The 26189-nt window shown below is 42.2% G+C and overlaps 2 protein-coding genes across 8 annotated transcripts in view; one reads left to right on the top strand and one right to left on the bottom strand.

Annotated features, from left to right (window-relative positions):
• Positions 1–26189, top strand: part of LOC115156723 (protein ABHD8) — a 70256-nt gene that overhangs the window by 25314 nt on the left and 18753 nt on the right. The window contains exon 17 of one of the 6 annotated variants that reach the window (XM_029704350.1): positions 2681–3998. The exons of 4 other annotated variants lie outside the window; for them this stretch is intronic. In XM_029704350.1, the coding sequence (XP_029560210.1) occupies positions 2681–3355 (675 nt within the window). In that variant the 3' untranslated portion in view covers positions 3356–3998. Of the gene's footprint in view, positions 1–2680; positions 3999–24911; positions 25237–26189 lie in introns of those variants that run through there. One more of the 6 variants, XM_029704353.1, reaches the window with a different exon arrangement.
• Positions 5734–12220, bottom strand: LOC115156725 (DET1- and DDB1-associated protein 1). 2 transcript variants are annotated; one of them, XR_003868314.1, is made up of 6 exons: positions 10697–12220; positions 10213–10293; positions 9916–9967; positions 7907–7968; positions 6180–7782; positions 5734–5816 (listed from the first exon to the last, which is right to left on the bottom strand). XR_003868314.1 is itself a non-coding variant. In XM_029704355.1 (5 exons), the coding sequence occupies exons 1-5, from the start codon at positions 10703–10705 to the stop codon at positions 7678–7680; spliced, it is 309 nt and encodes a 102-aa protein (XP_029560215.1). In that variant the 5' UTR covers positions 10706–12220; the 3' UTR covers positions 5734–7677. The 2 variants fall into 2 exon arrangements, 1 of the variants encoding a protein (XP_029560215.1); XM_029704355.1 differs by having other exon boundaries at positions 5734–7782.

The raw sequence follows: 26189 nt of genomic DNA, 5'->3' as shown, positions 1-26189 counted from the left end.
AACTTTGCACACTCTTGGCATTGGTCACCTGGAATGCATTTCAATTAACAGTTGTACCTTGTTAAAAGTTAATTTGTGGAATTTATTTTCTCAATTTGTAAGTCGCTCTGGATAAGAGCGTCTGCTAAATGACTTAAATGTTAATATGTTTGAGCCAATCAGTTTTGTTGTGACAAGGTAGGGTTGGTGTACAGAAGATATCCCTATTTAGTAAAAGACCAAGTCCATATTATGGCAAGAACAGGTCAAATAAGCCAAGAGAAACAACAGTCCATCATTACTTTAAGACATGAAGGTCAGTCAATCCAGAAAATGTCAAGAACCTTCAAAGTTTCTTCAAGTGCAGTCGTAAAAACGATCAAGCGCTATGATGAAACTGGCTCTCATGAGGAATGCCACAGGAAAGGAAGACCCAGAGTTACCTCTACTGCAGAGGTTAAGTTCATTAGAGTTTCCAGCCTCAGAAATCGTAAATTAACTGCACCTCACATTGCAGCCCAAATAAATGCTTCACAGAGTTCATGTAACAGACACATCTCAACATCAACTGTTCAGAGGAGACTGCGTGAATCAGGCCTTCATGGTCGAATTGCTGCAAAGAAACCACTACTTAAGGGCACCAATAAGAAGAAGAGACTTGCTTAGTCCAAGAAACATGAGCAGTGGACATTAGAACGGTAGAAATCTGTCCTTTGATCTGATGATTCCGAATTTGAGAATTTTGCTTCCAACCGCCACGTCTTTGTGAGACGCAGGGTAGGTGAACGGATGATCTCCGCATGTGTGGTTCCCACCGTGAAGCATGGAGGAGGAGGTGTGATGGTGAGGGGGTGCTTTGCTGGTGACACTTTCTGTGATTTATTTAGAATTCAAGGCACTCTTAACCAGCATGGCTACCACAGCATTATGCAGCGATATGCCATCCCATCTGGTTTGCACTTAGTGGGACTATCATTTGTTTTTCAACAGGACAATGACCCAAAACACACCCCCATGATGTGTTAGGGCTATTTGACCAAGAAGGAGAGTGATGGAGTGCTGCATCAGATGACCTGGCCTCCACAGTCACCCGACCTCAACCCAATTGAGATGTTTTGGGATGAGTTGGACCGCAGATTAAAGGAAAAGCAGCCAACAAGTGCTCAGCGTATGTGGGAACTCCTTCAAAACTGTTGGAAAAGCATTCCAGGTGACTACCTCATGAAGCTGGTTAATAAAATCCCTTGTGGTAGGCTATGTTATCACATGCAGTCATAAGGAAGCATTCTGCGACAGGGACAGGAGTGGCAACAAATAATTGTGTTTTGTACAGTTAACTGCACAAAACAGCGCTACAAGACAAGTTGCCATGCTGCTCTTTTGAGAATTTAGTTGATCAAATTTGATCAGCGGAGAACGAACGCTCTACTCTTACATGCTGACCAGACCACTCACGCACATGTTGATTTTGTCCACCTACACCAGACGCGATCAGGACACGCAGGTTGAAATATCAAACCGAACTCTGAACCAACTATATTAATTTGGGGACAGGTCGAAAAGCATTAAATATGAATGGTAATTTAGCTAGCTAGCTTTCTGTTGCTAGCTAATTTGTCCTGGGATATAAACATTAGGGTGTTATTTTACCTGAAATGCACAAGGTCCTTTTTTTCCTGGATATTTGTAGAATTTTGACCCATTTTGAGTCAAAATTGTGTGTTTTCTACTCCGACAGTTAATCCACAGAAAAAATGGGACATTTTGTTAGTTTTTAATAATCTTTTTAATAAACCTTCAGTCTTCTTCTGTGGACTTTATATGACGGTTGGCAACCAACTTTAAGGTGCATTGCCACCACCAACTGGACTAGTGTATGGACCTCAGTTCAGCTTTCAATCACCCACGTGGGTATATGCTCCTAAAACCAATGAGGAGTTGGTAGAGGCGGGACTTGCAGCGAGGCGGGACTTGCAGCGGGTCAAGCGTCAAAAATAGAACCAAGTTATATTGTAGCACCTGGCTATGCAGACGCTCGCGAGCAGTTTGGATGAAATGATTGAATAACATGTATGTGTACATTTATTTTGCAGCGCTCGCACGCGTAATGAGAGTGGTATGGTCAGTATGTTATGGTGACGTTTTCACGCACCACTGACGTTTGTCCAAAGACCCGCCGAAATTCAAAGTTTGAAGTAGGAAAAAAAGTGGACTAAACGGTGAATGATATCCAAGGCCTAAGAAGAAGACTTTCTTGGGCTGTTGTGTTTTTGAAGGAAGACATGGCTGGAGTTTCGGCGTGGAAGAGTGAGTCGGAAATGGCAGCGAGTAGTGCCGACCTAACAAACTGTAGTGTAGCCTAATAACTGTTTCCCGAGTCGTAGTGGGAGGACCACATACCATATCATCGGGTGTCTCCAAATTTACGATGACGTGATGGTTATTATATCAATATTTGCATATAAAGGCATTTCCACCGCCATTTCCAGCATAATGCATTTTACCGACACAAAAAGATCCCATCATTTCGAATGAACAAATTATCTGTCGGCATTTAGAAAATTACACTGAAACTTATGATATATGACTTTACTCGCATAAAAACTGTGGATGGGAACGTGGTTACAGATAGTGTTGCTTGCCAATTCTGCTTTCTTTCTGCCACATATTATACATACAGTATTACCTTGTTCATATGCAGAAGCACGAGCGTCAGGCCCAGCAGTACTCCCAGCAGCAGCTGAGGAGGCAGCTTGAGGAGGAGGAGCTGCAGCGTCAGGTGGAGCTCCAGGCCAAGGCCCAGCAGGAAAGCGAGTACCACAAGGCTGACAACCAGCACCACCATGAGAAGACCCAGTGGAAGCCTGTGGACAAGCCCAAGAGACCCAGCTCTCTGCTGGGCAACAGCAATGTAATGAAGCTCAAGCAGATCTTCCCCCAGCAGGGGAAGTTCTCCTCGGGCACGGCCCTCTCCCCTCAGTCCCTAACCGGGGGAGAAGCCAAACTAGCAGGCTTCCTCAGCTTCAAGTTCCGGAAGTCTCCGGAGTTGAAGAAGGAGCCGTTGTCGGTAACACCAGCACCGGGGAACGTGGTGACGGCTGCATCCGTGAACCAGGAGAGGTCCCAGTCCCCCAACAGGACCTTCAGCTCAGGGAAGGTGTTCAGCTTTAGCAGATCAGAGGGGGCAGTGGTGTGTGTGAACGGGCCTCAGCCGTCCAAACCAGGCGATGCTACCCCCCAAACGACTCCTAACAGTCAGCCCACCAGGCAGGACCTGAATACAACTCCCTCAGGCGAGTTGTTACCCTCGTCTGAGAGCGAGAGGGGAGAAACAAGACAATCTAACGATACTGACACTTCTGGCTCAAAGTGTTAGTCAATCATCATGGCAATATGTAAAATGTAAGAAAGGGATGCAAAGAACAATAACTTGTTATTCTTGTTAACATGTCAACATGGTTTAGGTCATACTGAATAAACTAAATAAGCTAAGATGTAATGTAAGGTCAGAATGTAAGGTCAAGTTTTGGGTTCATTCTCCACCATCCAAATGATATGACAGTAAATATAGGCTATATCTGTTCTATATACTGACACCCTAAGTGGATACTATTTACAAATTGTAACAGTTTACCCCCTTGAATGAGGCCCGCCCTAGTACCATAACTAAATGCAGTTATAAGACTGCATGACTTGTGGTTCTGATCATCATGAAGCAATTCTGTAAGATCTGGATGGCAGTTTATTCCATCCCATATTTTGTCTTTCCATTCATCAGATTTGATGTGTAAAAAGCATGGCGAAACATCTGCATGCCTGAAATAAATGTCTTATTAAGCACCTTATTAGCCAAAGACAACTTCTATTCCTGCAATAGTACAGAATGAGTACATTCACTGTGACTGACAGATATTCTATTTTTCTCTTTTTCTTTGTTTTTCTATTAATTATTTTATTACATGAAATAGTGAATGTACCTCAATGATGCAAAACACACTCCAATAAACTTCATGAGACCAGAGGAAATGTAATGCATCACGTTTTGAACACATTCTACCACACCAAGGATGATAACTATGATATAAAATAGAATACACTATATATGGAATATATATATATATACAAAGTATGTGGACACAGCCATGCAATCTCCATTGACAAACATTGGCAGTAAAATGGCCTTACTAAAGAGCACTATCATAGGATGCCACCTTTCCAACTAGTCAGTTTATCAAATTTCTGCCCTGGCCAACTGTACGTGCTTTTATTGTGGAACTGTGAAGTGCAACAAGTGGAAACATCTAGGAGCAACAAAAGCTCAGCTGCGAAGTGGTAGGCCACACAAGCTCACAGAATGGGACCGCTGAGTGCTGAAGCGCTTAGCGCATAAAAATCGTCTGTCCTTGGTTGCAACACAAACTACCGAGTTCCAAACTGCCTCTGTAAGCAACGTCAGCACTATAACGGTTAGTCGGGAGCTTCATGAAATGGGTTTCCATGGCCGAGCAGCCGCACACAAGTCTAAGATCACCATGAGCAATGCCATGCGTCGGATTGAATGGTGTAAAGCTCACCGCCATTGTGGCAACAGTTTGGGGAATGACCTTTCCTGTTTCAGCATGACAATGCCTCGTGCACAAAGCAAGGTCCACACAGAAATTGTTTGTTGAGAGCGGTGTGTAAGAACTTGACTGGCCTGCACAGAGCCCTGACCTCAACCACATCGAACACCTCTGGGATGAATTGGAACACCAACTGCGAGCCAGGCCTAATCGCCCAACATCAGTGCCGACCTCACTAATGCGCTTGTGGCTGAATGGAAGCAAGTCTCCGCAGCAATGTTCCAACATTTACCGGAAAGGCTTCCCAGAAGAGTGGAGGCTGTTATAGCAGCAAAGGGGGGGACCAACTCCATATTAATGCCCAAGACTTTGGAATGAGATTTTAGATGAGCAGGTGTCCACATACTTTGATCATGTAGTGTAGCTTAAAGTCTGGGTAGGAGGCAAGGCAATGGATATGTCTGCAAGAACACAAGGAGAGGGTAGCCTGATGACCTTTTATTGAATAGATTGTGTCTTTGGTCTTTGTAGGTGTAACCAGTGTGAAATGGCTAGCTAGTTAGCAGTGCGCGCTAGTAGCATTTCAATCGGGTGACGTCTCTCACTCAGAGACCTTGAAGTAGGCCTAGTTGTTTCTCTTGCTCTGCAAGGGCCGCAGATTTTGTGAAGCGATAGGTAACAATGCTTCGAAGGTGACTTTTGTCGATGTGTGCAGAGGGTCCTTGGTTCAGGCCCAGGTTGGGGCAAGGAGAGGGACAGAAGCAATCCTGTTACAAGGGCTTCAGACGGTGTAACAGATGATGATTTGATAGATGTAGCGACCTGGTACTGTAGTCAATAACCACTCTCTAGTGGTCCGTGCTGTTTGGTTGAGAGGACTTAATCACTGCAGACGGGGTATTTAAAGGGCTAGCCCCACCCCTTTCAGGAGTTGGTGAGCTGGTTGATTAGTTGACAGGTGTGTGTGGCGACTAACAAGAAGCAGGCTCCCCTTCAGGTATATTCGCACATATAACTATAACATGAGCTAGCATGGCAACTTCTTTATCATGTAGCCTGCCTATTCCTACCATCTGTAGTTACATTCTTGACTAGCCACCTTTGTGTGTATAGGAAATATGTTTCAGTGAATTCCAACATGAGAAAAAAACACCTCACAGATGCTCAGTAGAAACAAAAATTCATAAGCAAATCAACACAATACCCAGGTAACTTTATTGAGAACATCTTTTCAGAGGGTCATTTCCATATGAATTCAGTCTAGCTGACGATCAGCTACCATTCTGTTCCTTGGTGATGCGAGCTGTCTACGTGTTAATGTTGAGAATGTGTTTGTTTCTTTATAAAGTAAGATGAAGCACTCCTTCGTTCAATTCTCAATAGTAAACAGCGTGATAACCTTAATAGACACTGTGTGCTGTGATTTGAACTGTGTGAATGTGCCAAGCCCCACATTCACACAGTTTAAATCACAGCACACAATGTCTATTAAGGTTAACTTACTTTATATAAAAAATAAAAAAATTAAAAAAAACACTTGTCTACCTGTGGAAAGAATTCTCAACATCAACACATGTAGACAGCTAGCATCACCAAGGAACATAATGGTAGCTGATCGTCAGCCAGCCTCAAGATCACCTCAAACAAGATGAGCTGACGCCACCTAAAACATATGGCCTGCAGAGTTTATACTGTACATGTGTTCAAACAACAATTAAGTGTGACTGTTTCAGGTAAGATATCATTATCTAATGGTTCTAAAGGTTCTGGACACTGCGAGTCCTTGAACTATTACCTGATAATGGTCTAAGGTAACAAACCATGTATACACAGCCCATAGTTTTGGACTGGATTCACAACTACACTACCAGATCGTTGTAAATAGCAACAGAGGGATAGAGAGCATATCAGGAACAATACGCCCCATTTTAGTATTTACACTTGTCAAACTATGCCCCACATTAACAGTTTAACATCAGCGGGTTATTTTTGAGACAAGATTCTATACACCTGAATGGCACATTTACCCCACATAGACTTAAGTCCTTTTAGCAAGGCATATCCTATAGGTTCACACAGATCGATTGAGCTAAGTTGCAACTCAGCAGCTATGCTTTTACTTGTGGAGCCATGTCATGTTAAGAGTCAGGTAAGTCCACTTCCCTATACTATCCAGACACATATCTGCATCAAGATAACTTTTCTAGATGTGATGACAATCTAGCTGCTAGTGGTAGATTGTAGCACGTCTACGGGGGAAACAACGTTTATGCACATTGACAAACATCGAGCATCGTGTGTTATGTATTGCTGCAAAATTGGTCTGTTTTTATACTGTAAAAGGGTTTGCCCCAATATGAGCCTGTAGGAGCATTCTCCATATTCACACCATTAATCCCCTCGTTAACTCAACAGTGTGTACATTTCCTCCACTGTCATCACAATGTAAACAGAGTGAGGGTCCTTAATTGATCAAGAAACATTTCCATTAAGGCAAATAAATCACTAGGAGACTTTCAGGAATGCAGCCTTCTGAGGCAGCATTCCCCATAACAACCTGAGACTAATTCAATATGAAGTCTAGACACAGTCTTCCCTTTTCAGTAACGGTAACAATTGTTGGGGATCTCACAAAAATCCTTCAGTGTTATGGTATACCTCCATCATCGTATTTATCTCAAACTAAAATAAGAGGCTGTGGAGACCATATTCTATTTACTCCAAGCCCAGAAGGATGTACATAAATGGCATAGAACCTAATTGATTAAAAATGGACATGACTTTAAAACATGCAGGTCAAAATACACATATAGTACAAATAAACTAATGAAAGCAAACAAGGGCACTGAAAATGCTCCTCACGTAAAAACATGGTCAAGCAACAATTAAATATGAGTCCTAGGGTGGAGGAGGTAATGTTATTGTTATGAAGACAGAGCTTTTCAGCTATGTGCCAATCAAAGACTTAAAAAAGTACAGTTAAGGGAAAATAAAAAATGCTAAAGTAAAATACAAAGACAAAACTGTCAACATCCCAAGATCATGTTGTACGATGTAGGAAGTGGTATGTCCTGTCTGTCAAATGCAACTTTGCCTGTGTGCTTCTTTATCTGTAGTTCTGTGTGTGTACAGCACTCTATGAGTCCTCATTCAATTCCCGACTGTCGGTTCTGGCAATTTTCCGTGGGGGTGCAGTGTTCTCCCCCTCAGCTTGCTCCTGCTCCCGCTTTTTGGCCGCATTCTGTCGAGACAAAATACAGAGAGGGGTTGGAAAACTAGCTCACCTACAGTAAACTACAATACAGTGTCTATATCGTGTGAAGAAACAATGCATTAGGAAGGTATCAACTTCCTCAATATTTTACCTTTTTGTCCCACTGTTGGTGAAGATATCTCAATAGGATATTTGTCTTCTCTGTGACAATGACTTAGAAGAAAAAATATCTGATCAAAAAACAATATAAAATCACAAGAGAATGTACAGTACCAGTCAAAAGTTGACACACCTACTGATTCAAAGGGTTTGTCTATATTTTTACTATACTGTAATAAACTTTGCTAGGTCAGCAAATAACACACTTGTATACCGGAATTGGAATATATGCATATAAAGCAGTTTTATCTGCTGATGTTCAGAATTTGAATGGCACGCATTACACAGGTGGACATTTCAATTACAGTACCAGTCAAAAGTTTGGACACACCTACTCATTCTAGGGTTTTTCTTAATTTTGACTATTTTCTACATTTTAGAATAATAATGAAGACATGAAAACTATGAAATAACACATATGGCATCATGTAGTAACACCACCAAAAAACTGTTAAACAAATCAAAATATATTTTATATTTGACATTCTTCAAAATAGCAATCCTTTGCCTTGATGAAAGCTTTGTACACTTGGCATTCTCTCAACCAGCTTTATTAGGTAGTCACCTCGAATGCATTTCAATTAACAGGTGTATATTGTTAAAAGTTCATTTGTGAAATTTCTTTCCTTCTTAATGCATTTGAGCCAATCAGTTGTGTTGTGACAAGGTATGGGTGGTATACAGAAGAGAGCCCTATTTGGTAAAAGACCAAGTCCATATTATGGCAAGAACAGCTCAAATAAGCAAAGAGAAACCCATCATTACTTTAAGACATGAAGGTCAGTCAATTCGGGAAATGCCAAGAAAGGAGGAGATGGAGGAGGTGTGATGGTGCTTTGCAGGTGACACTGTCAGTAATTTATTTAAAATTCAAGGCACACTTAACCAGCATGGCTACCACAGCATTCTTCAGCGATACGCCATCCCATCTGGTTTGCGCTTAATGTGACTATCATTTGTTTTTCAACAGGACAATGACCCAAAACACACCCCCAGGCTGTGTAAGGGCTATTTGACCAAGGAGGAGTGATGCATCAGATGACCTGTCCTCCAATCACCTGACCTCAACCCAATTGAGATGGTTTGGGATGAGTTGGACTTTGGAATGAAGGAAAAGCAGCCAACAAGTGCTCAGCATATGTGGGAACTCCTTCAAGACTGTTGAAAAAGCATTCCAGGTGAAGCTGGTTGAGAGAATGCCAAGACTGTGCAAAGCTGTCATCAAGGCAAAGGGTGGCTACTTTGAAGAATCTCAAATATATTTTGATTTGTTTAACACTTTTTTGGTTACTACATGATTCCATGTGTGTTATTTCATAGTTGTGATGTCTTCACTATTATTCTACAACGAATAAAATAGTAAAAAAAAAAGAAAAACCCTTAAATGAGTAGGTGTGTCCAAACTTTTGACTGGTACTGTATATCAATGAGCGTTTGGATGAGGAAAGTATCCTCTACAAGACAGAATGTTAAATAAAATGAGTTAACTTATTTTCCTGGTTGTCCATGTGGTTGGTCCTTTTGCAGGTAGGAATGTGAGACACTTTCCTGTTGATATATTATCATTACATCAACTTTTCAACCGTTGGTAATGCGTTCAGATTACTATCACCTGAAGCATGTGTTTCAGGTGATAAAAATGCATGCATGAGACACATGCATACTTCCCGAGCTCGTGCACGTGAATACATGGTTCTGCTCATGCTTCAGGTGATCAAAATCTGAACACACTGCCAGCGCCTTGAAAAGTTGATGTAATTATACTTTCCTGTGGATATATTGTCTCACATTCCTACCTGCAAAAGAACCAACCACATGGACAACCAGTAAAGTTATACTATCCTTCTATTGAATCCAATACAATTCAACGTTGGGTCTAAAGGCTAATCAATAATGTGTAACCTTTATCTGTCAAACTACACAACATTCAGATCCGAAGTACACACTAGCACGCATATACTGTGAGAACAGAGTATCATTTGAATCTGATGGGACACTCACTCTGTTCTGATGGATACTCCCGAGTTGGGAGATACACAGACGGCCTCCGGTTCTGAAAGAGACAGAAATAGGTGAGAAATAGGTGAGAGGGTCTAAATCAAGTATGTGTCCACTAACTGACTAACCCAAACAACAGGCGAGAAATATAAAGACCAATTACAATATGCATTGTTTGGCACTAAATTCAATATCTATTTTGGCCATTAGCAATTCATGCTCTCTGGTGACAACGCAAAAACAATCACATTAATATGGAATTACTTTGACATACAGAACTAAGGGCAAGAAGACACTTACTGACGCTTTGCAGACAGAGTCTGCATGAAATCTGCTGAAATTGCTTTTGTTGTAGACAGGTAGTCCTTTTAAAAACTCTGCCTGTTTAGGAAAGAATGCAAATGTGAGAAATGAACCTAGCTGACTAACGTTACTCTAGCTTTTTAGGATACTTCAATTCTGAACATTGGGATTGGGAAATATCTTCCTGGGTAGCCAACTGAACAATTGTGGTACCTACCCAAATGACATTGGCCTACCTAACTAGATAGCTACTTATCTAATGTATTATCAAGGGACAACATAACGTTAAGCATATATTATTCAACTTTCTTTTTTCTAGCTGTCATATGCTGTTAGCTAAGCCAGCTTGATGACGAATAAGTAAATACAGGGCCAAAATTGAACTAGTTCATAGTCAAAACAGGGTAACTTAGTTAGCTAGCAGTCAACTGTAAACATAATATTTTTAGCTTGAAAGCTACATAAAAGAAAAAGACGTTACCTTATCCATGGTGGCTTTCTACCACAGAAAGACAACAGACTAAAAGATGATGCGTTAGCTGATGCGCGTGGAAAATGTTAGCTACAGTAACACGAACATGCGTAGCTTGCTAACTTAATTAAAGCAAAATACGCTTTACAGCGTTGGCTATCTGAAATATTCAAGATTGCACAAAGTACAAGGAATGTGTGCATCAATTCCTAGTCATTTACAAGTATTCTATAAGCTAGCAAGAACACCAGTTTCCTAACTAGACAACCCGTTATTTCTATCTAGCAACTCACTAACGTTAGCTAGCTTGCTACTAGACAGTGTTTTGTCGTAGCTAAGAAACCGCTGGTTATTTACAAGTTCGCGTAGACTATGACACAATCAAATCATGAGATGTTGTTTTTGTGAAATTCGGTTTGAGATAATCAAACTATTTTGAATCGAATAATCAAGCATACTTGATGGCTGGCTAGCTAGCACGCAAGTTAGCATAACAATTCCATATACTCCATATTTGTTGCTAGTCCGTATATGGGCGTTCCTCTTCTTCTTGCCTGGTGCTCCATTGGCTGCAGGAGAGGATGGACGGTCGTAAAAGGACAATGCTCAATAGGTCACTAGTTTTCACACGAGAAACCAGCCCGCCAATAGGATCCCGTCAAGTGATTTGATGGCGAAGAGGCAGTGATAAGCAGTAGCTAGCCATGGCATACAAATTCATTGTTATTCAGTATCAACGTTTGTGAAATTATTCTCACAAGGAGATATTAACACAGACATAGAGATATAAAATACGTTAACCATGGTTTTCTTCCATCACTCATTCATGCTAATAAAAATGCTTATTTCCTCCCCCCCTGAAACACAGTATTTTTACTTAAGCAAGATACAAACTTGAATGACAACTGTGTATCAGCATGGTATGAAGGTCCGAAGATGTATTTATTTTCGCAGCAACTAAATAGCTTACACAAACAGCACAGATGCTTATATCCCAGCACTTGCATATTAAAAGTCCAATATTCAAATTCAGGAACTAGTTCAACCGCACCACAGCATGTTGACAGGTGCATAAGTAAAACTACTTTATCACAGTTGCTTCCATATGCCATTTATGCTAAATGGACTTACTGCACCAACCTACCAAGTCTTTCCAAGATTGAGTCTGAAATAGATGAGAAAGACATTGAAAATCCTTTTCATGGTCAAATACATCTGCCTTCCAGTAGAGGCTACTCATAGGATGAAGGGGAGGACCATCCTCCTCAGTGAATTTCATAAAAATTTAAATTATAAAACATATAAAAAGTTGTCCTTTTTTGATAAAACAATACTAAATATTTTCACCTCACTAAATAATTGATTAAAACATACTGTTTCGCAATGAAGGTCTACAGTAGCCTCAACAACAATCTGTAGGATAGCACCATGGTCTAGCCGGAGGACAGCTAGCTTCCGTCTTCCTCTGGGTACATTGACTTCAATACAAAACCTACGAGGCTCATGGTTCTCACCCCTTTCCATAGACTTACACAGTAATTATGACAACCTCCGGAGGACGTCCTCCAACCTATCAGAGCTCTTGCTGCATGAACTGACATGTTGTTCACCCAATCAAAGGATCAGGGAATAAATCTAGTACTGAAATCATAAGCTACTGCTAGCTAGCACTGCAGTGCATAACGTGGTGAGTTGACTCAAAGACAGAGAAAGACAATAGTTAAACAGTTTTGAACAAATGTATTTCTTCCAAACTGAAGAAGCAAGAGAGAGATTGTCAATGTTTTTCACTTTCAATTTCACTTACTTAGCTAGAAAATGCTGCTAGCTAGTTTAGCCTACTCAAACAGAGGGATGCTATGTTAGCTAGCTGGCTATGACTATCCAACACAACACTGGAACTCTGTCAAGGTAAGCTTTTGATTTTACAAATGTATTGCCACCGTGGCCCGCCGGTGTAAGTGCTAAACTGCTTATTGACTGTACACTATAATGTTACTGAATGATTGTAGCGGGTTTACTAACGTGTTAGTTCTATTTGCTATTTTGACTATGACGTTACTTTAGCTAATATGGTGACAAAGATGTAGGCTGTGTGTAGTGGTTATATGGTTTGGCTTGGAAATATTATTTTCAGCTGATGTGAAGGGATAAGGTGAGAGGAGGAGAGTGCAAAGATGAGAGAAGGAATACGACGTGGCTGCTATGAAAGTGAACTGTGTTTACGCGTGATCAGGGGTGTATTTACTCCGCCGATTCTGTTGAAAAACGGAACGGGATAAACATAACTGAATTTGTTCAATAGAAACTCGTTTGCAACTGTTGGACTAATGACTACAACCTATATCAGCTCGATGCAGGCAAGAGTGTGCAAGGTGGTATTGAATGTGTCACTGTCACGTCAAATTTTTCTCTCAACCTACATTGTAAACTTTCATTCATAGGCTAGGTTGTGCAACCTCATGATGTTTAGCCTAAACCTATCGCTGTTACACTGAACTGGGTGAATGGAATACGAATGAGTCATCCAACATGCTGTAAGGGAAATAAGGCCACGCTCACGATTATTTTTTTGCGTCCTCCCTCATCTTAAATGGCACTGACCGCCACTGCTGCCTTCACATATCCAATAACTCAGACATCCAGCTCTACACAAAACTGGACCAACAAGTCTGCAGGTTCTTAGATTGCCTAATAAATCAGACTTTAATGTGAAATCAAGTTTTCCTTACAAGCCAGAATGTTGAATAAAATGACATCTGAATTTACTCTACTGGTTACCTGTGTGGTTGGTCCTTCAGCCACTCAACATTTTTGACAAAATATACATAGGAAAGTGTTGTTTACCCCACTTTTTAGAGCGCAGGTACTGCCGTTGAAATGTATATCACCTGGAACATGCGGAAAACCATATCAACACCTGCAGACGTTGGTTACATGCATGCATCACGTGCATGTACTTCCATCTTGTGCATGTGCCTTTGGTCATGAGCAAACAAATCTTGATTGCTACACACAGAGACCCACGTTTCAAAGTCAGGCTAATAATACTTTCCTGTGGATATTTTGTCAAAAATGTCTACCGACACCAGACAATCAACAGAGTAAGTTCAAATGAAGTTTATTCAACATTCTTACTTGTAAAGGGACTGTTTGGAATGTTTTAATGTAAATGTGCATGGTGTTGACTACATAATTGGAAGGCATCGCCATTTTTTGTGCCTATTTGTGTTGCATCTTCCACATGGTAGTAAAACCTGGGCACCTTTGCACCACAACTTTGATAAGTTTACTGACAAAATAGTCCATTGGGTGCTTAGTGTGAGAGGGATTTCCGTCCTTTTAGCATCCTACGGAGAATCACCTCGATGCCACCCTGCGTGCTGATCCTCTTGATCCAGCCGTGGGTCCGCTTCCGCTTTATATTCTTGGGCTGGTACTCTGTGCCCCGCTTCCCTGTGCGAACCTGCTGGTGGTGCCAGGGGAGTTGCTGGAACACTCCTGACCCCTCTGCCTGTGATGTGAGAGGACCACACCGAGAGGTCAGGGGAGGTACACTGGCCCGGGACAGAACCCCATCACTCAGTGATCGCAGCTGGGCGCCACTGGATCCTGGAAGCTGTAGTGCAAAAATCCTGCTGGATAATAAGAGTATGAAATGTCAGTTTCATGATTTAACCATGTAAACTATTCAGCAGAGTGCTAAGGCATTCAAGCTTTAGGAAAACATGGCTGTTGGTTTGTGAAAGTTTATAACTAGCTAGCTTAGTTTGCTTTTTAAAGCAGACTTGGTCATAAGGGTTAGTTAGAATGTGTTCATGGATAGCTAGTTCACTCAAAGTTCAATCATTGGAAGGAAAACAGAAGCAGGCAATATTTGTCTGATTTATCAGGCTATAATTCACAATTACTTGGTATATACAGCCTGAAACATTGGTGTGCAAAATCAATCAAGCCAGAATGTTGAGAAAAACCATCATTTTAACTTACTATACCGGTTGAAATTTGAGACAAAATATCCACAGGAAAGTATTGTTTACTCTAGCTACAGATTGTACAGCAGATAATGTGATATGGATACCAAAAATCTTTGGTTATTACTGGAAGTTACAGGTTTGCCTATACAAAATGGTGCAATATAGATTTTTCAACTAACCTGGTATTGGTGATACTATCTTGGTTCTCGATTCAGCCAAATATGTATCTTCAAAAATGTCTGTGTCCAGTTGCATTTGGTGCGTTTGAATTTAGAAAATGATCCATTATAAAAATAAATAAAAAATTGCTCCAAGAAGTAATCCAACATTGTCTATTTCAAAGACAGGTATCATGACATGCAGCCCTTTGGAGTGGACACCCACCTGTCTCAAACAATGAGATAAGATTTGAAATAGAGAAGCTGGCGGCGTGCACATCGTTTGATTACTTAATCCAGCAATTAAAATAAAAAAAAATAAAAAAATTTAATAATTGAGCATTTTCTAAATTCAAATTCACCACCTGCAACTGGACAAGCATATTGGACGATAGTAAATTCAAATGTACATTTTATTCAACATACTTGGCTTTTAATGAAAATTAACAGCCTGATTAATCACACAAGCAACATATTTGATATGGTTAGTGGTGGGTGTAATTAAACTAGCTTCGTTACAGTCGAAGCCACAATCAAACGTGCAAAGAAAGCCTGCAACACTGCTGCAGCATCATTTAAGTACATATCTAGCCCAAGAATGTACCGTTAAGGTGTACATATCCAGAGTTAGCCTAGCTAGCGCTAGTTTGCCGAGGTTGAACCTCAAAATACCTTGCCATGACTTCTCAAACATTCCATTTTATATTAATTTGAAGAATGTAATTACCTGGTGGAACATATCACTCCATGAAACCGGTAAACCGACGACCTTATAGTATTCATCGTATACAATATTCACGTTTTTTTCATTGACATTGAAACAACATCAACGCACAGGTTCTAAACCATGAATGTAATCGAATTGCGAAATAGCCTCGTTCCATTCAGAGCTATGATTGGCTTGCGTTTTTCATCCAATCGAAATGCGTCTTACAGATACGAGCCAAATATTTCACCGGATTTATAATGTATTATTATTATTTTTAAATTCCGGATGTATAAATATGAAGTATCCGGTTGGCGTTTCCAATCACTACAAAATATACTCCACGGTATACGATGAAGTCAGAGCGTACCCAGGGTAGCTGTAAAGTGATAAGAGGAAGCCCAGTGGCCGTGAGTTGGAGAAGATGAAGCGAGATGGATTTTGGCCGACATTCAGAAAATTTTCTCAACGGTGAAACATTTGATCTCCATACAGTTTTCTGTTTCCAACACTAGAATCTGTAACAAACAGAGTGGACTGTATTTTGTAGACTTTACCCATTGCCAAAGTAAAACAACATTGCGTTGTTTAGAAGGAATTCAAGGGCCAATTGTTATTGCGCACTTAATAAATGCTAGAACATGCCAATATGATCTCACTAGCGCGTGCTTGGCTCTGCCCACTATGGGTGCGTTCGTAAATGTACTTCTAGCTATCTACTAACTCACCCTATGATGAATTTGCTCCAATTGTAAACGACAGCCTCTGGTCTAACTTGGGTTAGTTATAAAAATCTTTGGTAATTTTTTTTTAATTGTCTTCGTCATTGGGGGTTTTATGGCAGACTACATCCAAAAGTTGTATTGCAGCCGCCTACTGTGAGGGATGAAAAATAAAAATATCCTATAAGCTACAAATACTCATTAACTACCTGAAAATCAGTCATCAAAATGCTCCCTCCTTCATCTGTTAAATCCTTAAGAGTCTATTTGTCAGACCATGAGACATCCCGAAAATCATTATTTTCGTGAAAACGTCTGGTGCTTCTGAACTGTTTGGCCGACAAACTAATATGACCACTCTATGGAAAGGGGAGACTCAGGAACACAATGGTTTTCTCCGGACTCGTCTGAAGGTAACCCATACAAATGAATGGAAGTATGGAGGTAGATTGGTGCCAACAAAAGTAAGGGGTTAAATATGTGTCAAAAAACATTTCCTGAGCTTTATTATAACTCCTACATATAGGACACACACAATGTATTTTGGCTGTCTTTTTTGTCATTTCTGAATGTGTTATTCAATGCGCTACTATGGGCTATAAGGGTAAAAACCTAATTCAATATTTTATCAAATGCATTTTATACTTGGAGTCCTAAAATTCAAAATGAAATGGCTAAATGATCCATGGTATGACCATCTTAAAAAAAATCCATATGTTAGCTTAGTAGAACCAATAAATTATCCATGTCTGGTCCCTACACAGGCTTAGGAGCCTGGGAGATCGTCACATTTTCCGTCGTCAATAACCCTTGCAAATTTACATTGTAGAATAATAGTGAAGACATCAAAACTATGAAATAACACACATGGAATCATGTGGTAACCAAAAAAGTATTAAACAAATCAAAATATATTTCATATTATTCAAAGTATCACCCCCAGAAACCTGCTCCTTTTACTCTCTGTTCCAGACGTCCTAGACGATCAATTCTCATAGCTTTAGCCGTACCCTTAACCTACTCCTCCTCTGTTCCTCTGGCGATGTTGAGGTGAATCCAGGCCCTGCAGTGCCTAGCTCCATTCCTATTCCCCAGGTGCTCTTTTTTGATGACTTCTGTAACCGTAATAGCCTTGGTTTCATGCATGTTAACATTAGAAGCCTCCTCCCTAAGTTTGTTTTATTCACTGCTTTAGCACACTCTGCCAAACCGGATGTCCTAGCAGTGTCTGAATCGTGGCTTAGGAAGACCACCAAAAACTCTGAAATCTCCATCCCTAACTACAATATTTTCAGACAAGATAGGACGGCCAAAGAGGGCGGTGATGCAATCTACTACAGAGATAGCCTGCAGAGTTCTGTCCTACGATCCAGGTCTGTACCCAAACAATTTGAACTTCTACTTTTAAAAATCCACCTCTCTAAAAACAAGTCTCTCACTGTTGCCGCTTGCTATAGACCACCCTCTGCCCCCAGCTGTGCTCTGGACACCATATGTGAACTGATTGGCCCCCATCTATCTTCAGAGCTCGTGCTGCTAGGTGACCTAAACTGGGACATGCTTAACACCCCAGCCATCCTACAATCTAAGCTTGATGCCCTCAATCTCACACAAATTATCAATGAACTACCAGGTACAACCCCAAAGCCGTAAACACGGTCAACCTCATAGATATCATCCTAACCAACTTGCCCTCTAAATACACCTCTGCTGTTTTCAACCAAGATCTCAGCGATCACTACCTCATTGCCTGCATCCGTAATGGGTCAGTGGTCAAACAACCACTCATCACTGTCAAACGCTCCCTGAAACACTTCAGCGAGCAGGCCTTTCTAATCGACCTGGCCCGGGTATCCTGGAAGGATATTGACCTCATCCCGTCAGTAGAGGATGCCTGGTTATTTTTTTTAAATGCCTTTCTCACCATCTTAAATAAGCATGCCCCGTTCAAGAAATTTAGAACCAGGAACAGAGATAGCCCTTGGTTCTCTCCAGACCTGACTGCCCTTAACCAACACAAAAACATCCTGTGGCGTTCTGCATTAGCATCGAACAGCCCCCGTGACATCCAGCTTTTCAGGGAAGTTAGAAACCAATATACACAGGCAGTTAGAAAAGCCAACAAGGCTAGCTTTTTCAAGCAGAAATTTGCTTTCTGCAACACAAACTCAAAAAAGTTCTGGGACACTATAAAGTCCATGGAGAATAAGAGCACCTCCTCCCAGCTGCCCACTGCACTGAGGATAGGAAACTCTGTCACCACCGATAAATCCACTATAATTGAGAATTTCAATAAGCATTTTTCTACGGCTGGCCATGCTTTCCACCTGGGTACCCCGGTGAACAGCACTGCACCCCCCACAGCAACTCGCCCAAGCCTTCCCCATTTCTCCTTCTCCCAAATCCAGTCAGCTGATGTTCTGAAAGAGCTGCAAAATCTGGAGCCCTACAAATCAGCTGGGCTAGACAATCTGGACCCTTTCTTTCTAAAATTATCTGCCGAAATTGTTGCAACCCCTATTACTAGCCTGTTCAACCTCTCTTTTGTGTCGTCTGAGATTCCCAAAGATTGGAAAGCAGCTGTGGTCATCCCCCTCTTCAAAGGGGGGGACACTCTTGACCCAAACTGCTGCAGACCTATATCTATCCTACCCTGCCTTTCAAAAGGTCTTCGAAAGCCAAGTCAACAAACAGATTACCGACCATTTCGAATCCCACCGTACCCTCTCCGCTATGCAATCTGGTTTCAGAGCTGGTCATGGGTGCACCTCAGCCACGCTCAAGGTCCTAAACGCTATCTTAACCGCCATCGATAAGAAACAATACTGTGCAGCCGTATTCATTGACCTGGCCAATGCTTTCGACTCTGTCAATCACCACATCCTCATCAGCAGACTCAACAGCCTTGGTTTCTCAAATGATTGCCTCGCCTGGTTCACCAACTACTTCTCTGATAGAGTTCAGTGTGTCAAATCGGAGGGCCTGTTGTCCGGGCCTCTGGCAGTCTCTATGGGGGTGCCACAGGGTTCAATTCTTGAGCCAACTCTCTTCTCTGTATACATCAATGATGTCGCTCTTTCTGCTGGTGAGTCTCTCATCCACCTCTACGCAGACGACACCATTCTGTATACTTCTGGCCCTTCTTTCGACACTGTGTTAACAACCCTCCAGACGAGCTTCAATGCCATACAACTCTCCTTCCGTGGCCTCCAACTGCTCTTAAATACAAGTAAAACAAAATGGATGCTCTTCAACCGATCGCTGCCTGCACCTGCCCGCCCGTCCAGCATCACTACTCTGGACGGATCTGACTTAGAATATGTGGACAACTACAAATACCTAGGTGTCTGGTTAGACTGTAAACTCTCCTTCCAGACTCACATCAAACATCTCCAATCCAAAGTTAAATCTAGAATTGGCTTCCTATTTCGCAACAAAGCATCCTTCACTCATGCTGACAATCATACCCTCGGAAAACTGACCATCCTACCGATCCGCGACTTCGGCGATGTCATTTACAAAAAAGCTGGGATCCCCGTACTATACAATCGCTCTCCGAAAAGTATTGGTGGCCTACCTTGGCGCAGGACGTTACTCGTTACGTCAACTCCTGTTCTGTGTGTGCCCAAACTGTCTCCCCGGTACGCTCCAGCAAGGCAACTCCTTCCCGTGCCTCAGCATCCCTTGTCTCATCTGTCCATTGACTTTGTTACCGATCTCCCCTCTGATGGTTTCACCACCATTTTGGTGGTTGTGGACAGATTTTCTAAATCAGGCCGGTTTATTCCTCTCTCTGGTCTCCCTACCCCTCTCCAGGTTGCTGAGGCACTGTTCCATCAGGTCTTCCGGAGGACATCGTCTCCAACCATTGCCCCCCATTCACGTCACGGTATGGAGGGCTTTCATGGAGAAACTGGGGGTCATGATCAGCCTCCCTTCCGAGTACCGGCCTCATTCCAACGGGCAGGTGGAGAGGATTAACCAGGAGCTGGGGAGGTTCCTGAGGAGTCACCACCAGGACCGGCATGGGGAGTGGGCCCGATTTTATATTTATAATTAAAAAAAAATTAAAAAAAATAAAATAAAAAAAAAAATATATATATATATATATATATATATACTGCTCAAAAAAATAAAGGGAACACTTAAACAACACAATGTAACTCCAAGTCAATCACACTTCTGTGAAATCAAACTGTCCACTTAGGAAGCAACACTGATTGACAATACATTTCACATGCTGTTGTGCAAATGGAATAGACAACAGGTGGAAATAATAGGCAATTAGCAAGACACCCCCAATAAAGGAGTGCTTCTGCAGGTGGTAACCACAGACCACTTCTCAGTTCCTATGCTTCCTGGCTGATGTTTTGGTCACTTTTGAATGCTGGCGGTGCTTTCACTCTAGTGGTAGCATGAGACGGAGTCTACAACCCACACAAGTAGCTCAGGTAGTGCAGCTCATCCAGGATGGCACATCAATGCGAGCTGTGGCAAGAAGGTTTGCTGTGTCTGTCAGCGTAGTGTCCAGAGCATGGAGGCGCTACCAGGAGATAGGCCAGTACATCAGGAGATGTGGAGGAGGCCGTAGGAGGGCAACAACCCAGCAGCAGGACCGCTACCTCCGCCTTTGTGCAAGGAGGAGCAGGAGGAGCACTGCCAGAGCCCTGCAAAAGGACCTCCAGCAGGCCACAAATGTGCATGTGTCTGCTCAAACGGTCAGAAACAGACTCCATGAGGGTGGTATGAGGGCCCGACGTCCACAGGTGGGGGTTGTGCTTACAGCCCAACACCGTGCAGGACATTTGGCATTTGCCAGAGAACACCAAGATTGGCAAATTCGCCACTGGCGCCCTGTGCTCTTCACAGATGAAGCAGGTTCACACTGAGCACATATGACAGACGTGACAGAGTCTGGAGACGCCGTGGAGAACGTTCTGCTGCCTGCAACATCCTCCAGCATGACCGGTTTGGCGGTGGGTCAGTCATGGTGTGGGGTGGCATTTCTTTGGGCGGCCGCACAGCCCTCCATGTGCTCGCCAGAGGTAGCCTGACTGCCATTAGGTACCGAGATGAGATCCTCAGACCCCTTGTGAGACCATATGCTGGTGCGGTTGGCCCTGGGTTCCTCCTAATGCAAGACAATGCTAGACCTCATGTGGCTGGAGTGTGTCAGCAGTTCCTGCAATAGGAAGGCATTGATGCTATGGACTGGCCCGCCCGTTCCCCAGACCTGAATCCAATTGAGCACATCTGGGACATCATGTCTCGCTCCATCCACCAACGCCACGTTGCACCACAGACTGTCCAGGAGTTGGCGGATGCTTTAGTCCAGGTCTGGGAGGAGATCCCTCAGGAGACCATCCGCCACCTCATCAGGAGCATGCCCAGGCGTTGTAGGGAGGTCATACAGGCACGTGGAGGCCACACACACTACTGAGCCTCATTTTGACTTGTTTTAAGGACATTACATCAAAGTTGGATCAGCCTTTAGTGTGGTTTTCCACTTTAATTTTGAGTGTGACTCCAAATCCAGACCTCCATGGCTTGATAAATTGGATTTCCATTGATTATTTTTGTGTGATTTTGTTGTCAGCACATTCAACTATGTAAAGAAAAAAGTATTTAAGAAGATTATTTCTTTCATTCAGATCTAGGATGTGTTGTTTAAGTGTTCCCTTTATTTATTTTGAGCAGTGTATATATATATTTATTCATTCATTTTATTTATTTTTAATATTTTTCCTGGGCGAAATGTGCCCAGAATTCATTACGTCACTCCTCCACCGGACTTATTCCCTTGTGTGTCCTGGGTTATCAGCCTGCCCTGGCTCCATTGACTCTGAGCCAGACCGAGGCCCCTGCGGTGGACGACTGGTTCCTCCGGCATGCAGAGGTTTGGAGTGAGGCTCCAGCGTGCCGTCCATTGTCAGAAGGAGCAGGCGGATCACCACTGCAGTAAGGCGCCCGCGTTCCATCCTGGTGATCGCGTCTGGCTCTCCACCAGGAACCTCTCACTCTGCCATCCCTGCAAGAAGCTGAGCCCCGGTTTGTGGGGCCTGAAGGTTCTCCGGAGGGTCAGTGAGGTGACGTATAGGCTGCAGCTTATCTCACATTCATTTCATGTCTCCCTTCCGGTGGTTCCTGGTCCCCTGGCTGATGCTGTCCCCCATGACACCCCATCTCCCCCCTGGACATCGAGGGAGGTCCCGCATATGCTGACAGATCCCTACTGGACTCCCGACGTCGTGGGGGTCGGCTCCAGTACCTGGTGGACTGGGAGGGGTGTTGAGTTCCATTGGAGGACACTCTGGACCCCAACATCTGTGATTTCCTTCTTAGCCGTCGTCCTGTGGCTGGAGCCACGCTTCTGGGGGGGTGGTACTGTCACGTCTACTCCTGCTCCTCCCCTCCGCCTTTCGACATCGCCGGTTTACTAACCACCAGTCCTGGCATTCATCATTACACGCACCTGGCATTCATGGACTCCATCACTTCACAGATTACCTCCCCTATATCTGTCACTCCCTTACTTCCAATCCCCAGGCAGTCTTGACTGTGTTTCATTTCTGTACGCTACTCGTGTTTCTTATGTTCCGTTTATTATTAAATTCACCACCTGCACTTGCTTCCCGACTCCCAGCGTCTACGTTACAGTGACTACCTCATGAAGCTGGTTGAGAGAATGCCAAGAGTGTGCAAAGCTGTCTTCAAGGCAAAGGGTGGCTACTGTAGAATAGTAAAAATAAAGAAAAACCTTTGAATGAGTAGGTGTCCAAACCTTTGACTTGTACTGTATGTAAGTGCATTTATTTATTACCATATATAAAAATATTTTCCATAGCCTATGACAGAGATTCTAAGATTATTTTATTAGGGCTACTATTAGCCTCATCGAGCACCTAGGGTACATGAAAACAACGAGTATGGTTACGCTAGACTACTGTAGCCTATTACACATGTGGGAACCTAGTTATTTTATGCTAATTTAAATAAAATGTTATGCCTTGTCTTTGAATATTCATGTCTTTGAATATTCATGTCTCTCATGAAACTTCAGGGCGTTTCATGGCCTCCAGTAACAGTTTGACAGGCAGATGCTTTTCTAATGACTCTGAATATCTTTTGTAACAGTTCTGACTTAGTCTGTTCTAAGAATAATGCAATTTCATACTTTAAATCCTGCATTTCTAGTATTGTAGCCTACTTCTCAGTTTCATTTCATGTATGTGCACAGTGGATTTTTCTCATATTAGACAGTAGGGTAAACTATTTGAATTCAATCACTTTTTGTCCGCACCCCTTTTTATTTTGAACAAAACCTTCCATATATATTTGCCCATTGTAGAAGCGTTTCGAAAGTGACTTTTTGGACCTGAATGCCAAAACATTCACGAGATCAAGGTGCTCAAAGTTGACCTATTTTGCATACCCCACCATACCATGAGATACCCATGTCTTCATCACTGGAAAATCTAAAAAGTTCTATGCTCTGGCTTCTTGCTCCCACCACAACCCCAGCCTCCTTCTGTTAGGTTCTGTGTTCCTGCCGGGGAGATTTACGGCGGTCACAGACTGTAGGCTATTTTATTGCCACTCGGTGAGCCTGAAAAAAGAAATGACAGTTATTCACAACATATTTTCTATATAATATTCTGTGTTAACAGGATGTGTTGCTACAATGACAACTGCATTCAAATATCTAATCATGTTTTCCAAGTATCTATTTGATACAAATCTCATGAGATTTACCATTGTATATTTAAGAAATGAACAAGAGTACAACAAAGTATTACAGTATGATTACTAGTAATTGCTTACAGGCTGCTTCTCCTTTCCTCTGCCTCTCAGTGCTCTCCAGAGTCCCTGGAAGCAGACAGTTCTTACGGTTTTCTTCCTCCCACCTGTAGCAGTGGAGAGGCTGGTGGAGGACAGTTCTTTCTCTGCTGCCTTGGTCTCTCCCCTGCTACAAGGCTACTTCGAAGGAGTGTATGTTTCCACCAGTGGTCAGCACCTCATCACTATAGGCTGCTGCAGTGGGGCCTCAGCCAGAAGCATTCCATCCTGAGGGGCCACAGAGCTTACTGGCAGCTCTCTAGAGGAGATGGAGGGAACCCCAGATGTTTTGGTGTCGATGCTGCTTATGGAAGTGAATCTTCCGCTAAGTGACAGGGAGCTGTCATAGGCAGCGTAGGCATACTCATCACCCTTAGGGAGGTCCACTTGTCAAGGTCATCAAGGGAAAAGGTTAAAAAAAAATAAACTCTGGTGAGGTCTGAACTGAAAGAAACACCATGGCAACACATAAACATAAAACTGATTTTGCAGTTACAAACCAAGAATATTATCATCCATGACTTTTTTCTTTCAGATATCATTAATAAAACGTATTGATGCATATAAGGCTACATTCAAAGTTTTTTCATTTGTATTATAGCCTATTTGGTATAGTTAAATTGCTTGGTAACACACACACACACCCGGTATGGGAATCTGTTGTTAGTTTACCCACTCGGGCTTAGCAACTGGAATACAAGACATCCTATTGGCTTTCGTAGGACTAAGGCTTGTAGCCTATTCGCTATCTTTCTTGTCATTCAAATGCAGAAGGAAGTTGACAGGAAAATTCCGTAGACGCTGAGTACAACCAGAATACAACAAGACCAAAAGGGTTGGTAGAATCTCGCCCGTGTGCGCAACGCCGAACGATGCTGATCGAAAGAGCATTGATCTGTCATCAGCATGGGCATTTTAAAATTTAAATTGGCACACCTACCGAGTGAGCATTACTTAGATTTAAAACCGTAGTGTATTTGTTGATTAGTAAGATGTAAACCATCTGCAGATGCCCAATTAGCATATTGCAGATTGCTTTTGAATTATACCAATGCAACAGATTTTCAACTGCAGTTCATTATTATCAACCTATTGACTAGCGTCTTATGGAAGAGGAGCATCCTATTTCTCATCCTTAATCATCAGTAAGGTAAGGATTTGGTTAGAAAATGGTCACATGCATCATTAACATCATTAATCGTTATATGGCAATTACTGGGTATAGGGTTTTATGTTGATACCATACCCACAACAGAGTATTTCAGATTTCATAATGGGAATTCAGATAAATAGGTGTCAATCATAATGCGTTGGCATTGTGACATACATTGCGCAACACACCCACTCAATATTGATTTATGTTGTTGGCATATATATATATATATTTTGTTTGCAAATGGTTAAATCTTTCATAACAGTTTTGAAAAAATAATGTATGCATGCTCATTTGGCTAAGGCTTCATTTGTCTGCTCTAAATGGTACATTATGTAATCTCTGATGTTTACAGGTAGTATTATGCCCTAGTACCAACATAATTCAACTAGTTATGAGTTATACATTTGTATTTTGAATACTGTACATATATGCATCAGAATGTATTGATGTACTGTGTGGGTGGAAAAGTAGAGCACATAGTGTACCAAATGTGTGTTAAACATGACGCTTGGATAATCAACCTAATTCTGCATTGCAGATCAAATAGTAAAATGGCTGAATAACATGGTTGAGAGAATTTAGGGCAGTCCACTGGAAAACTCAATCATATTCAAGTTTCACTTTCATATTCGACCTTAATTTGACAGTGGGATTTAAATGGCAAGGAACGTTGAGTCGGATGGCCTTTTGCATTTTAATCTCTGGTTGTGGAGTAATGTAGTGATCTTGGAGTGTAGTGCAAGTCTCCTCGCAGTTTATCATTCATGCGCTGGTTCATTGCAAGAGTGGCCACCACATCCCCTGGAGGGAAGTCCACCTCCAACATACTTTCTTTTCAGTCTTATATCAAACCTGATATGATTGGATGATGATAACCTCAATATGATATCAGTTATTACATGAGATACATACAGTATCTGTGTATAGACATATATGCCTGTAGGTCA

This window comes from Salmo trutta, chromosome 21 (genome assembly GCF_901001165.1).
Source record: "Salmo trutta chromosome 21, fSalTru1.1, whole genome shotgun sequence".
Taxonomy (NCBI): Eukaryota; Metazoa; Chordata; class Actinopteri; order Salmoniformes; family Salmonidae; genus Salmo; species Salmo trutta.
The sequence above is the reverse complement of the archived record's forward strand: the minus strand, read 5'-3'. Positions and strand labels throughout refer to the sequence as shown.